This window comes from Podospora pseudoanserina, chromosome 3 (genome assembly GCF_035222485.1).
Source record: "Podospora pseudoanserina strain CBS 124.78 chromosome 3, whole genome shotgun sequence".
Classification (NCBI taxonomy): Eukaryota; Fungi; Ascomycota; class Sordariomycetes; order Sordariales; family Podosporaceae; genus Podospora; species Podospora pseudoanserina.
In genome coordinates, this window is record NC_085922.1 from 1,624,667 (window position 1) to 1,638,046 (window position 13,380).

Below are 13,380 nucleotides of genomic sequence, written 5' to 3' on the forward strand. Positions count from 1 at the left end.
TGAATAATGAACTTGTAACAGATGTCCTGAAATGTGTATAATAAATCAATGCCAAAATATCTAGACTACCTTAGGTAGACATGGAGACCAAGACGTGCCGTGTGATCCCCCGGACACGCCCCGCCTCCGTAGACGTTGAATTTTTAGGGGCGCTTCCGGGGCACTGGCTCGGGCCGGGTGCTAAGAGCGCCGGAAGCGTGGGCCCGAGCCCCCACGATTTCCCTGCAAATCAAAGTCCCCGCGTTCGGCACCGCGCTTTTCTCCTGCCAACTCTAACACACCTGTTTCCCACCGAAATACGGCATTGGCTGGCTCTGCTCTGCTGCTCCCTCCCTTCCTTGTGGATAAAGTATTTCTTCCGACCAAGTCTATGGGCCCCGCCCGTTCCGAAGCCCCAGGAAAATGGAGTTCTCCGTCGAGGAACGCGCTCCCCTAGCCACCAACACCAACCCCGTCTCCGGTGGTGCTACCGCTTCCGGCCCTCCGCCTCCCCCAGCCAGTGACACCGGCGCCGATGCCGGGAGTGAGGCTCCGGCCAATCCCCGCAAGAGGAAGAAGGCCTCCCGTGCGTAAGTGTCTCACTCTCTCTACACCACTGGCGTGTCTCATACCCATCTCATAGTTGTGACTTCTGCCATGTCAACCATCAGCCATGTGACAATGGCAAGCCAAAATGCAGTGTCTGTACCAAACATAACAAGCCATGTTTATATCTCCGTCCAACCAAGAGACGTGGTCCCCAAAAAGGCTACCGCACTGCTCTCAACACCTACAAGGAGAGTGCCGCCGCATGGGGAGCTGTACTGGACGCCATCCCTGGACTTGACGCCCTGATAGAAGGCCATCTACGAGGAGCCGCCGGGAAGAGCATGATAACCGCTATCAAAGATTCCAATCAGCAGGAAGCCTTGATCAGCAAGTGGCAGCAGAGCTCAGTCTTCAAAGCCTTCTTTGGTCACAACGGCCCAGCACCCACTCCACCCACAGAGAACAACAACAACAACAACAACAACAACAGTAACAATAACCAGACCACATTAGATTCCAAAAACAACATTCTACCATCACAAGAAGTCGACGAAGAAGACGCACCAGAAGAACCACCCGCCCGGCCACCACCAGCAAAGAGAGCCACACTCCAACCACCCGCCCCAAGAAGCCAATCAGCATCAAGCTACGTGGTACCAGAACAACCAAGAACTCCAATACAATTCCCCCAACTGGGCTCTCCTTTCCAACCAAAAGATTCCGCCAGCTTATCAGACATTGTAGCAAAAGATGCTGCCCAGGCGTATGTCATTGTTTCTTCCTTTTTTTCAATTCGCAACTTCTAACAGTCTAAACACAGAGCCATGAGGACCTCACAAACCCTAGCCTCTCTAGGCTTCGCCCCAGACGAAACAATAGCAGATTTCTACAGCATGGGCTCCAACCCAGAACCAATAGCCGACTCCAACGACCCAGACTTTGACCCGTCGCTCGGCAGCGAGTCGGAGCAGAGGGCTTATTACGAGTTGCTGATGGGGAGGATGTTTCCTGGGTGATGTCTGCTTTTTCTCGAAAGGCTATGAAGTCAATTGTATTATATTTATCATATTATCAAGCATTATATGTTGTCATATATGAAGGATGAGGTGAGTCAACCGTCTCAGATCAAACAGTGCCAACTGGAAACTAACCTCAGCCCAAGAAAGTGGATGACGATCTCAACTGGGTGAAATTTGGAGGGTTGTGGGAGATGTAGAGTTTTGTACAAGATGAGAAATTTGATACCCGCCTTTTTGTGCAACCGAATCTGCATATCAAGTTTGACGGTGTACCTATTCGAGCAATGACCCAGGACCGAGATATTCTTGCAAGCCCATCTCACTAAAATCCCAGGAAATATGATGATGCTTTCTTTATCCGCAATCTGATGGAAACTCGATGCACCCAACATTAAAATGATCAAGTCTCATCACATTAGGTTCTGGATATACCTGTAGTTTGCATGCTCTCTCTCTCTCTCTCTCTCTCTCTCTCTCTCTCTCTCTCTCTCTCTCTCTCTCTCTCTCTCTCTCTCTCTCTCTCTCTCTCTCTCTCTCTCTCTCTCTCTCTCTCTCTCTCTCTCTCTCTCTCTCTCTCTCTCTCTCTCACACACACACACACACACAAATGTCTCTCATACTATATTCCTAATATACTTTCTCAGCCAAGTTATATCCCATATATTCTTACTCTTTCTAATTTTCATTCTTCCTTTATTTTTTTTTCTTTCTTTCCGCTCTTGCGTACCTATTCTCACACCCCTCCATCCCTCTCGTTCACACACTCACAACCATTGCAACACATAACAAAGACCCAATACGTACCACCTATCACATCTCCACCTCTCCTACGTAGCGCCCATTTATAAAAGTCATCCACCTACACATCCTTATCATAAATTTCACACCGAAAAAGAAAATACACAGGATCATCAACAAACTCATCGGCTGTGAGTGTAGAAGAGAGTTGTCTCAGCTGTCTAATAAGTCTACAAAACATGTTGTCAAGAGATGTGTTCAACAACAACTCCAAGGTACCACCACATCACACGGAAAACATTAGAGGGGAGCATTCTCTCCTCGATGGAAACTACAAATGAGCAACACTGTGAGTGTGTGTTGGTAAAACTTCTACCCCTAAAAGAAACTATCTAAGGATATACAATGGGAGAAAACTCTTTGAGAGGAAGAAAAAAAAAATGTGAGAGAAATACCAGTAGTCTACCCATGAAAGCCAGCAACCGTATGACCAAGAGATCACAATAAAAAAACACATCTGTCAACACACTTCATTGCCATGCCACCACACCAGTCTCCGCTGCTATGAGCCGCTTTAACTACCAGCTACCAAACAACAATGCAAAATACAAAAAATTACAGACACACAACCATACTCTTACACAAAATTTCACACCCATTTTTTAGAGTACACACCCTTCTCCGTTCTCCTTTTATATAACCCCCCCTTCCCACCCTTTTCCCTATCCACCACCGCTTGTACCACCCACCCTCTTTGTCCGACTCCACCGCCGAATTTCCCTCTCCCTTGCCCATTCCTCCCATTTAGCCTTCCTCCACTAAAGAAGCCCCCCATGCAACTCCCCCAACAACCCCTCAAACTCCTTCCTCGCCCTCTTCCTTTCCACCTCCCCCACATCCTCCAACAACTCCCCCTCCTCCTTCCCCCTGATAATCCCCCACGCCCTCCTAAACTCATCCCTGATCTTGACAATCCCCTGGTGCGTCACCGTCCTGGCAACATTGTGATCCGTCTCAAACGGGTCCTCCACCGCAAACAAAAACCTGAGCCTGACTTCCTTTACTTCACCGCCGCCGCCACCACCCGGAGTCCCAACACCACTACCACCACCGCCCGGAGACAAAACCCCCCCTGCCGGACTCTCCACCACCGTCTTCGCCCCCGTCCACCCCTTCTCAACCTTGCTCATGAACCCCCCCTGCCTCCTCAAACAAATCACATCCCTCCCCCAATCAAAACCCTTCCCCGTCCTGTGGTTATTATGGGCATAATACTCGAAAAAACCCCTCAACAACATCCCCAAACTCTCCCTGTTCATCGTCAGCTCGTTCCCCTTCGCCAGCCTCTCAATCTGCGCCTCGTCTCGCCAAAAGTGGATGGGGTACCCCTTGCACATCTGTGGCGGCTGCCCAGACGGGCCGAGGAGCTGCAAGTTAGGCACCACAAACGGCCGCGCAACGTTGATAAGGTAGTGCAGCATCATGATCGCATACCCGTAACTCCCCAGCGTGCCCCGGTAGGGCGAGTTAATTTGCCTCACCTTGGCCCAGTGCTTGACAAACAAGATGAGCGGCCTGACCCTTGGATCGCAGAGGGAGTAGCACCTCAGCAGGGTCGTGTTCTCCACCGCTAGATGAGCAGAGAAGTTGATGTCGCACTGGACGCCTATGTTTGACTTTGGGAACTCGAGACGGTCTCTGTGCAGATCTCGAGGTTGGTTGGGCGGTTCAATGGCTGGGTCCCCCAGCTGCTTGATCGTTGCCATGAGCTCATCGGATTCATCCGGCAGGGGAACAGCCAACTCGCCAGTCTTGTCGTTCTTCGTCATCGGTCCCCGAAGCAGAGCAACATAACACCTCACCAAACTCGCCGCCGGTTCCTGATATTGCCCTTTCTGGAGACACCTCTCATAATCCAGCGCAAGCTGGAGACTCTTGTGCCGTTTCGCCACGGCTCCCAACGTTGAGGCGTAGGGGAATTTCGAAAACTCATCCACCTGCTCGCGAACCTGGCTGTTCCAGATGCCGTTGATGTAATGTCGTATAACAATCGGAAGGATCGTGTCCCCAGTTGACGACTCGTCGCACCCGCCCAGCTCAACGAGTAACTGATTCGCCCTTTTGTGAAAAGCCACCACCGGCTCATGCGGCATCTGCGCAAGATGAAGAAGCGCAAGCGACGGAATCCGTTTCAGCGTCTCAACATAGTTCTGGACTTCCTTCTGATACGTCAGCGGATCCTGACCGACATTGCTGCGGTGCATGAGGTCCCTCCAGCGTGCCAAGGTGGCAAAAGACCGCCGCTCCAAATTATCGTCTTTTTCTTGTACCGGTCGATCTTCCCACGACTGAGCCAGCATCTCTCCTTCGATCTGGAACAAAACCCCCAACAGGGTCCTCGGCAGTTTCAAGGTGAGAAGTTCGTGTTCGTTTAGATTCCTGGAATTCAACAGCGCCTCCCGCACCTTCTCGTTGGCAACACCCCGCGCAAACGCCAGACAGACCCGATTGAGAGGCTCGATCCACTCGGGCGTCATCGAGGAGACGTTGGTGTGGGTTATGTCGTAGCCCCCAAGCTTTCGAAGAACCTTCTTGGCGGCGTTGTGGTAATTCGTCAGACTCCGTCCATCTTGCTTGAGAGACTCAAGTAGCTGCTCGGGAGTAGATACCGGTTCACTTTCCTCGACAACACGTGCCGGCTGTTGACTTTCGCTTCCAGGCGCAGGAGGCGGTTGTGCTTCCCCAGCTCCCCGGATAGGCTCAACCTCGTCATGCGCATCCTCTACATCAACCTCGGCCTCTACCGCTCCCTTTTCCCAGTCCTCCCTTTCCTTCAACAGCGCAACCCGTAACTCCTCCGGCGGCTTCTCACAAATCTTGATGATAGGCACTCTGGTCCGGGTAAGCAGCCTCGCACCCAACCCCATGTCAAGAAAAGCCTTTTCGATCAGCCTCGGTATCGGAGAACCTGATGCCTCTGGTTGAGGGTCCAACAACGGGGCAAACAGGCCCAAGTCCATATCCGCGTCCTTGGTTGCAAACCCAGACATCAGACTTCCAAAACACTTCAGCTGGACACTCTCTCGTGGAAACCACGGTTCGCCGGCTTTTTCGTTCTCGAAATTGGTAATGACATCCCGGACGACCTGCTCAATCTTGACTCGGAAAGCCTCCTTCTCTTGAATCTCAGCGGGATTGATCTCGGCATTTGCAACGACTTCGTTGCAGATGTTCTCCAGATGTTGTGCCTGCGCCAGGACCTCCCTAGTAATGCTAAATGCACTGCCACTACCCGCAGTTTGATGACGGTGAGGGTGTGGCGGCTGGTTCCTAAACTGAGGTGACTGAAGGTCAGGCCGCACGGGCGACGGAAGGGCTGGGGTGATGACATCCACGGGATACTGTTCCGCAGGAGGATTCATTTGTTTGGGGTCCTGATAAGATCGCGAGACTTGGTGCCGCGGTTGTGTGAACGGAACGCCGCCTTGACCTGGGTCAGGTGGGAGAAAAGTAGCCGAGTGAGGCCGGTAAGCTGGTGCTTCTCCCTGCAAAACACCACCGTTGCCTTGAGGTCCCCGGGCTTGTGGCCATCCATGAGGCTGACCGCCACCGCTGCCGCCGCCTTGCCTCTGGTTAGGTGGGAGGAAAGTAGCTGAGTGAGGCCGGTAAGCTGGTGCTTCTTCCTGTAAAACACCGCGACCGTTGCCTTGAGGTCTGTGGTTAGCACGCTGTCCCTGCCAATGGCCGCCTCCCCTGCCTCCACTGCCTCGAGACTGATGGCCATGGCCACCACGCTGCTGTTGGTTGAACTGTTGCTGGTTTTGATAGTGTTGGGAATTCTGCCGTTGATGCTGATGCTGAGGCTGATGCTGATGCTGATTCTGATGCCGGGACACCGGCTGTGGTAGAATCTGAGGTTGGGATACCGGCGGTGGTAGAACCAGAGGCCGAGGGTCGATGGGGATGGTGAGTTGAGCAGCCAGCTCGCGGCGCTGACTCTGGTTCAGACGCTTCTGACGCTTCTGTCCAGAGGCATCCACCACGACCTGAGTCTCAGCAATAACCCCCTGCTGCTGCGGTCCAGCAGTAGACGGGCCTTGACTTGCAATCGTCATATTCCCAAAGTGATCCTCGAGGCCCTGGCCAGGCTGACCAGATGGAGGAGGAGGTTGTGCCATTTTCCACACAATGGCCCGTCTGACTTTTGGAACTCCTCGACGGCGTGCCAGTCAATGCTGTGGGTATGGAAAAACGAGGGTTGGCCTCATAGGGCTAGTTAGGGAGAAGGTCGCCGGCGTGATAGCTTTTGTTGACTAGCTTGGGTTCACAATGGCGCCGCGTAGAGCTATATGGGAGTATGTAACCAGCCTTGTTTGGCTTGGTCGAAAAAGTATGAATGAAAGCCAAGTTGGCAGAATTTGCAAACGCGTCTGACAATGCTGGGTAGAAGGTAATGATGATCCCAAAGTAGTAGCTGTTTTGCCAGCCGCAGCAGACTGGTAGAGCCTCTGGAGGAAAATTGTAGAATTCTCGGTCAAGGTTGTAGAGCAACAATTATTTCATTGCTGGTGAGGGAAACAACTTCAGCGAATGACCCCACTATCGCTGTGAGTTGGGAGCGATTCGGAAAGCGCCAAGGGTTACCGTGCACGGGCCATATCAGCTGGACCTTTGAGACAACCAAGCAGGAAAGTGGTCTTGGATGATTATTTTACTTTTTTTAATTGGGCTGCAAAAAACGCTGGTCTAGATATGGTCTATCTGCAATGTTCATCACGCTAGATCCGCTGCTTCCACTTAAAAGTGGTGCCCGTTCACGACAACCTTCTCCTCCGCAATCTCCTTGAGCACCTTGTCCAAGAGCCCAGCGCTGGATGCCACGAAGCCCAGGAATGGTGGCGATGGCCGAGTGACCTTACTTCTGTACTCGGGGTGGGCCTGTAAGCCAACAAAGTATGGGTGGTCCTTGAGCTCAAATGCCTCCATACGGTTGCCAACATCGTCCCGGGCAACGAAGTGGAAGCCCTTGCTCTCAAGCTCATCAACCATGTCAGGGTTGACCTCATAACGATGTCTATGACGCTCGTGTGTCACCTCAACACCTCCGTAGAGGCCACGGAGCTTGCTCCATTCGGTGCCGGCCTGGAAGAGAGTTGGCCGTGTGCCAAGTCTCATGGTACCACCCATCTTCCTACAGGTTTGTTAGCTCCATGTCCTGGAACTTTCGTTGTCTCGTTGCACTTACTCCTTGGAGCCCTCGGGCATAAAGATGACAGCCTTGTGCTCAGCGTTGTTGTCAAACTCCTCCGAGGTGGCATTGGGCCTGCTGAGCAAATCCCGGACCGCCTCAATGACGGCAACCTGCAGACCGAGGCAGATACCGAGATAGGGGATCTTCTTTTGACGAGCGAACTTGGCCGTCGCAATCATACCCTCGATGCCTCTGTTGCCAAAACCACCGGGTACAATGATCTGGATGAATCTCAGCTACCGAAAAAGAAAATCGTCCAAAATTAGGGGGAATACATACCCCCTGAACACTCTCCAGAACAGCCCAAGCGTCCCTGTACTTGGATGGGTCCTTCTTGAGCATGGCCTCCTCCAAATGCTCAGAGTCGACATTGATCAGGTTGAGCTTGCGCTTGAGGTGCATGGAAGCGTGCTCAAGCGCCTTGACTACCGACAAATAGGAGTCCATGTGGGAGGTGTACTTGCCAACCAATGCAAGCTGAACTGGCTGGAGATCCTTGGGGACGTCAATGGTCTTCTTCCAGAGATCCCACAGCTTGGCACCTTCCTCCTTTCTGCTAGCATCCAAAGGAATCTTGTCGAGCTGGAGACCCTTGTGCAAAAGCGTGAGCAGACCTTGCTCCTCAAGAAGGACAGGGACCTGGTAAATTGTCTCCATGTCATGCACGCCAATGACCTGGTCGAGGTCAACTTGGCAGCTGAAGGCGATCTTCTTGATGGTGGCATCGTCGAGGGAGGCATCACACCGGCAGGCAACAAGGTCTGGCACCAGACCAGAGCTCCGGAGTTGTCTAATGGCGTGCTGGGTGGGCTTGGTCTTCTCCTCTCCGTGGATCAGTGGAACGAAGGAGACGTGGATGTTGAAGAAGGAGGACTCGGGATCTCTGACGAGCTTGTGTCTCAGCTGCACCAGGGCCTCTACGAAAGGCCCAGACTCGAGATCACCAATGGTACCACCCAACTCGATGATGCAGACATCTGGCGTCGCACCCGAGTCATCGACTGGGATCTTGGCAACCCGCTCAATGGTGTCGTTAATCTGCTGGACGATGTGAGGCACGACCTGGACGGTCCGACCAAGGTAATCTCCCCTTCTCTCTTTCTCCTATGGCACAGGAATCATGTCAGACCTGGAAGGGGATGCAGATTTACGATCAGACCTACGATGACGGCTTGGTAGACCTTGCCGGTTGTGATGTTGTTGTCCCTAGTTAGTTGGATGTCGAGGTATCTGACAAGCGTCAGTATCTGGTCTCATGCAAGGAGAGATGAGACGGATACGAGTTACCTCTCATAGTTTCCAAGATCGAGATCAGATTCACCACCATCGGCAAGCACGAAGCACTCGCCGTGCCTGAATTACAAGTATTAGTTATGCGCCGGTTGTCTCGTATTGGGAGCTGGTGGCATACTCTAGAGGCCCCAATGTGCCGGCATCAACATTGAGGTAGGGGTCAATTTTGATGGCCTGGAAGAGAACATGATGAGCCCAGAGCTACTGAATTGGATGAAGTTTTTACAGTAACGCCTACCGTGACCTTGAGACCAGCCGTCTTCAGAAGAAGACCAGACGAGGAGGCTGCGTGTGTGTGTTAGTCGAGGAGACAGCAGAGGGCAGGCGACGAATGAATGTGTCACCACATACCAATAATTCCTGTCAAAAAAAAAGCAGGTCAGCGCTTGGCCCCTCCTCGCTATCAGAAAACGGACTGCCCCTCGATTGGAGCGTGGTGGAGAGACTTCAGCCAACAGAGGAACTGACCTTTGCCAATGCCCGAGATGACACCACCGCTCACGAGGACGACACGCATTTTGAATATGGATATCGGCCGGTACTGGATATTTGAGCTGATGGTTGCTAGGGATCGTGAGAGTTTGGTGCCAAGAGATATACCCTCAAAAAATTTGAGAAGGGAGGACGGCAGAAAAAGGTACCCTTTTGAGCGTCTGGAGGCGCGCACTTTTTTGTGGGGCAAGCGTTTTTTTGGTTTCAAACTCCACGGTGCCGGTGGAGCGAGAAGGTGAGACACGAGAGTCACGGCAGGCAGAGAGCACTTGACTTCCAGGCAACATCCTGTCGTGATTGGTTGGGTATAGGCTTAGTATGCTCTCATATACTACATCGAAGTGAAATGAGTCTTATCATTACTCTGCCGTTGCTGTTCCATTGCTCTCTTCGTGGTGATTGCCTGGGATGGTAGGTAGTATCCAGTCCCAGAGCCAGATCAAAAACTCACACATGCTCTCGAACAGTGGCTGGAGCGAGCCTCGACAACTAGAGTTGCCACAAAAGCATAAGGTTCAATTCAGCTAGTACTTATTCTCCAGAGGGCTTGGGCTTGGGTTTAATTACCTCGTATCCCAGCATCTGCCGCTGTCCGGAAAAGTCAGCAAACCTCTCCAGTCCATGCCCCTCTCGAGTCTCGACTTACAAGAAGAGAGAAATTCTGGAATCAACCCCGCCAAACCTTGATGGTCGAGCAGGGTGGTCTGTGCTCACCCGGTCCCAGCAGTGTTCTGCCAAGCCATCTGCGGCTGCCTTTTTAGCGGGTCCCTTTGTCATCCATGCCCGCTGCCAGCCGTCGCCATTGATCACTCCAAGTTCTTTGACAGAGGTTAACTTTTGGCATTGACAACGAACAACCACCGACCACTACCCAAGTATCGACGACCACTTCTCTCATATCCGCCGCCGACCGGGTTCAGCCAAGGAGTTTTCGGAGATCGATCGATTTACGCCAGAATCTCGCTGCCGATTACTCCGTCGCGCCGCCATCTTCAGTCGCGCTCTTGATGACGACTTGAGCCATCGATTGCATCTTTCTTTCGCGGGCCTCCTCCGTGCTACCATCGGCGCATTGACGCGCCTTCCAGTCGTCCACTCATCCCATCGACTTTCACAAGTCACCACACAATGAGCGCGCCACAGCAGCAACCGCCTGGGCCTCCCCGTCCCCCAGGCGCTGCCCCAACCTTCATCCGCCGCAAACCCAACACAGACCCCTTGAGAGCGAGAGTAAAACCCAGAGCCAAACCCCTCCACGCCTTACCCCCAAAGGGCAAAGAGGCCAAAAGGTTGGTCGACTCCTCCGGCGAGCTCGACAAGGAAATCGAGAGAGAATACGCCAGCAAGGTCGAGCAGCTGCGTCAACAGCGCGCACGGCATGGTGGCTGGTCAGATCAACCCACCGGCAGCATCCAGGAGTTCCCTCTTGTCCTCACCAAGAAGGCTTTCCGCGAAGGAATTCGCCACCATGTCATGCGGTTGCACAAGCAGATGGGCGGAGCAGAAGTCGACATTGATTTGTTGAATCAGGACCAATTTCCCCGACCCGTCACATTGCACCGTCGCGACCCGCGCCTTCCTCCCGCTTATCGGATGGCTATGAAGCAAGACGATGTCCCAATGGACCCCGAGCAGCAAGCTGAGATGGACCGCATCCAAAAGATGAAGGCTGACAAGGAGGCCCAACGGGCCCTTGATCAAGCCCAGATGGCCCCGGTCATTAAGGACAACAACCCAAAGCCGAAGACAAACAACAAGAAGGAGAAAGCTTCCGCCTTTTACGGCAAGCACTCCGACGCCCACAAGAAGCAGTCCGGCCTGCGCTACGAGGAGACACTTCCATGGCATCTTGAGGATGCCGAGGGCAAGGCCGGCGTGTGGGTTGGCTCTTATGTGGCCGGTCTTTCAGACAGCAACGTCGCGTTCGTTATTGACGGCGCGCGTTTCCGCATGATCCCCTTGGAGCGGTGGTACAAGTTTGACGAGAAGCCAAGATTTGACACCCTCTCGCTCGATGACGCTGAAAAGCTCATGTACGAGGTCAAGGAGGTCAAGCGATGGGTCATGAAGGACAAGGAGAGAGAGGAAAGATTGCGGGAGAAGCTGGAGACGAGAATGTTCCTCAACGGCCCTACCAGGGTCAAGACTGAGAGCGCCACTTCTCGCGCCGCTCGTGGATCCGAGAGACAGGATGACTACGAGTTGGATATCTCTGGCGACGAATTCCAAGATGATGACGAGACTCCTGGTTTTGAGGCGGATGATGAGGACGCCAAGGAGTCGAAGGAGCGTGTTCGCAAAGAACAGCTGGCTTCCAACTTGTTCGGTGAGGGTGAGGAAGACAAGGTTGAGAAAGAGGAGAGGGAGAGGCAATTGGAGAAGCTGAAGAGAAAGATGATAGGAAAGCAGACGATCAAGGGATTGGTGAAACTGGAGAAGGCGATGGACTACGACGACATGTCCGAGAGCGACTCTAACAATCCGTTTACGGACTCTTCGGATTCCGATGACTCCGACGAGGAAGAGAAGAAGGAAGAGGAGAAGAAGCCTGAGCCTGTCACTTCGGGGTCTAATACCAAGGGGAACACCACGCCTTCCAAGAGCGCAATTGCCAATAAGAAGGGCAAGTTGAAGCGGGCTGGTTCACCGGAGATGTCGGAGTCGAGCGACATCGAGACGGTCCGGAAGAAGATGAAGACTGGCAAGGGGTCTAGCGTGCCGAGTCGGATGGGCACTCCTATTCCTGGCCGGCCGAAGGTCATGCCGGGGGCTACGAGTGACGGGGAGGCTACCGGTGGGGAGGGGTCTGATGGCGGTGCGATGCTGAAGAAGAAGTTCAAGATGAAGGCGCAGCGGCCTGGTGGGACGCCTTCTGGTTCGAGGGCGGGCAGTCCTGCTCCAGCCGGTAAGCTTTTTCCATCTGCTGTCACTCCTTGTCATACAAATCTAACTCGTGAGAAACAGGTCAAGCCTCCAAGACGGGCACCGCAACGCCCAGCGGCTCGCCGCCTCCGTCCTCGAAGCCGGTTGCTAAGATCACGGCGCAGGAGTGCTACGAGGCGCTGGCCCGACACACGAACGGCATCGCGCTCGTGCCGTTCATGTCGCAGTTCAAGCACCGGATTGACAAGCCGGGGTCTACTACGAGGCAGGAGTGGATCCACATGGTCAAGAGCTTTTCTGACTTTCATCATGAGACGAAGTTGCTCAAGGCGAAGCCGGGGTGGAGGCCTACTTAGGCATTGCCGTTGAGTTTTTGTATAACACTGTTGAGTTTGGGAGGGGATAACGGCTTAGCACTAGTGATCATAAAAGGCAAGATGCTGATGAAAATGGGAGGATGTTTTTCTGCGGGTTATGGAGGTTGTTATGTAAGGTACTTGGGATGAATACTTTGGGGCCCGAAATCTGGGCTGGAGGAGCTGGCTTGGGGCTATCAGCGAGTTGTTTTTTTGTTTTTCCTTTTTTTTTTTTTTTCCCTTTTTACTCGCTTTGCTTTTCTCTAGATCGAGGGATAGGCAGAGAGGCCGAGCAAATTATTTTTGTGAAATTGAAAGGATGCTGGTGAAAGGTGATTGTTGACGAGTTACTTTCCTTGCGACCCCTGTTCCACAGCAAATCAACGATATTGAACAACTTTATCTAGAGCATCCCCAACATCAGACAACAACCAGAAGAAGTATTTTCCATTGCATTCACTTCCCTCACCACCAACTCAGCAAATCATCACCCCTACTGATATGAATGATATAAACTATTGTGTTGTGGATAAAATAATCGTTATTGCAATTTAGAATACCACGGATAGCAATCGTCACCCTTGTGCATTTTTTTTTTCAATTAGGTGGGTAGGGAATAAGACTTTTTGACAATTCTTCAAGGCCTGTTAACCTACGGTATCTTTTAACCTGCTAATTATATTTTTGAGACCTGCTGACTATCTTTCAAGGGCAAGGTTCAGCACCTGCTTTGCTGCAGTGCAGGGTATAATCACAAAAAGAAATCACCAATGTTCTTTCTATATGCGCAGTCATTTCTTCCATCGAGCCGATGCTTGAT

The 13,380-nt window shown here is 52.5% G+C and overlaps 4 protein-coding genes across 4 annotated transcripts; 2 read left to right on the forward strand and 2 right to left on the reverse strand.

Annotated features, from left to right (window-relative positions):
- The first annotated feature begins 58 nt into the window (after positions 1-58).
- Positions 59-1,909, forward strand: QC764_304590 (uncharacterized protein). Its single transcript, XM_062945576.1, has 4 exons — positions 59-569; positions 623-1,291; positions 1,349-1,634; positions 1,691-1,909. Exons 1-3 carry the CDS (start codon positions 403-405, stop codon positions 1,542-1,544), a joined length of 1,032 nt encoding a protein of 343 aa, XP_062801574.1. The 5' UTR covers positions 59-402; the 3' UTR covers positions 1,545-1,634; positions 1,691-1,909.
- Positions 1,910-3,103: 1,194 nt separating this feature from the next.
- QC764_304600 (uncharacterized protein) lies at positions 3,104-6,463 on the reverse strand (the record flags this gene model as incomplete). The annotated part of the gene is made up of 1 exon (XM_062945577.1): positions 3,104-6,463. The coding sequence occupies one exon, from the start codon at positions 6,461-6,463 to the stop codon at positions 3,104-3,106; it is 3,360 nt and encodes a 1,119-aa protein (XP_062801575.1).
- Positions 6,464-6,982: 519 nt separating this feature from the next.
- On the reverse strand, positions 6,983-9,427 carry URA7 (CTP synthase ura7). Its single transcript, XM_062945578.1, has 8 exons — positions 9,322-9,427; positions 9,068-9,114; positions 8,948-9,003; positions 8,824-8,889; positions 8,700-8,766; positions 7,816-8,640; positions 7,531-7,757; positions 6,983-7,476 (listed from the first exon to the last, which is right to left on the reverse strand). The coding sequence occupies exons 1-8, from the start codon at positions 9,344-9,346 to the stop codon at positions 7,083-7,085; spliced, it is 1,707 nt and encodes a 568-aa protein (XP_062801576.1). The 5' UTR covers positions 9,347-9,427; the 3' UTR covers positions 6,983-7,082.
- Positions 9,428-9,713: 286 nt separating this feature from the next.
- TFG1 (transcription factor IIF subunit tfg1) lies at positions 9,714-12,891 on the forward strand. Its single transcript, XM_062945579.1, has 3 exons — positions 9,714-9,732; positions 9,789-12,226; positions 12,286-12,891. The coding sequence occupies exons 2-3, from the start codon at positions 10,450-10,452 to the stop codon at positions 12,558-12,560; spliced, it is 2,052 nt and encodes a 683-aa protein (XP_062801577.1). The 5' UTR covers positions 9,714-9,732; positions 9,789-10,449; the 3' UTR covers positions 12,561-12,891.
- Positions 12,892-13,380: the final 489 nt, after the last annotated feature.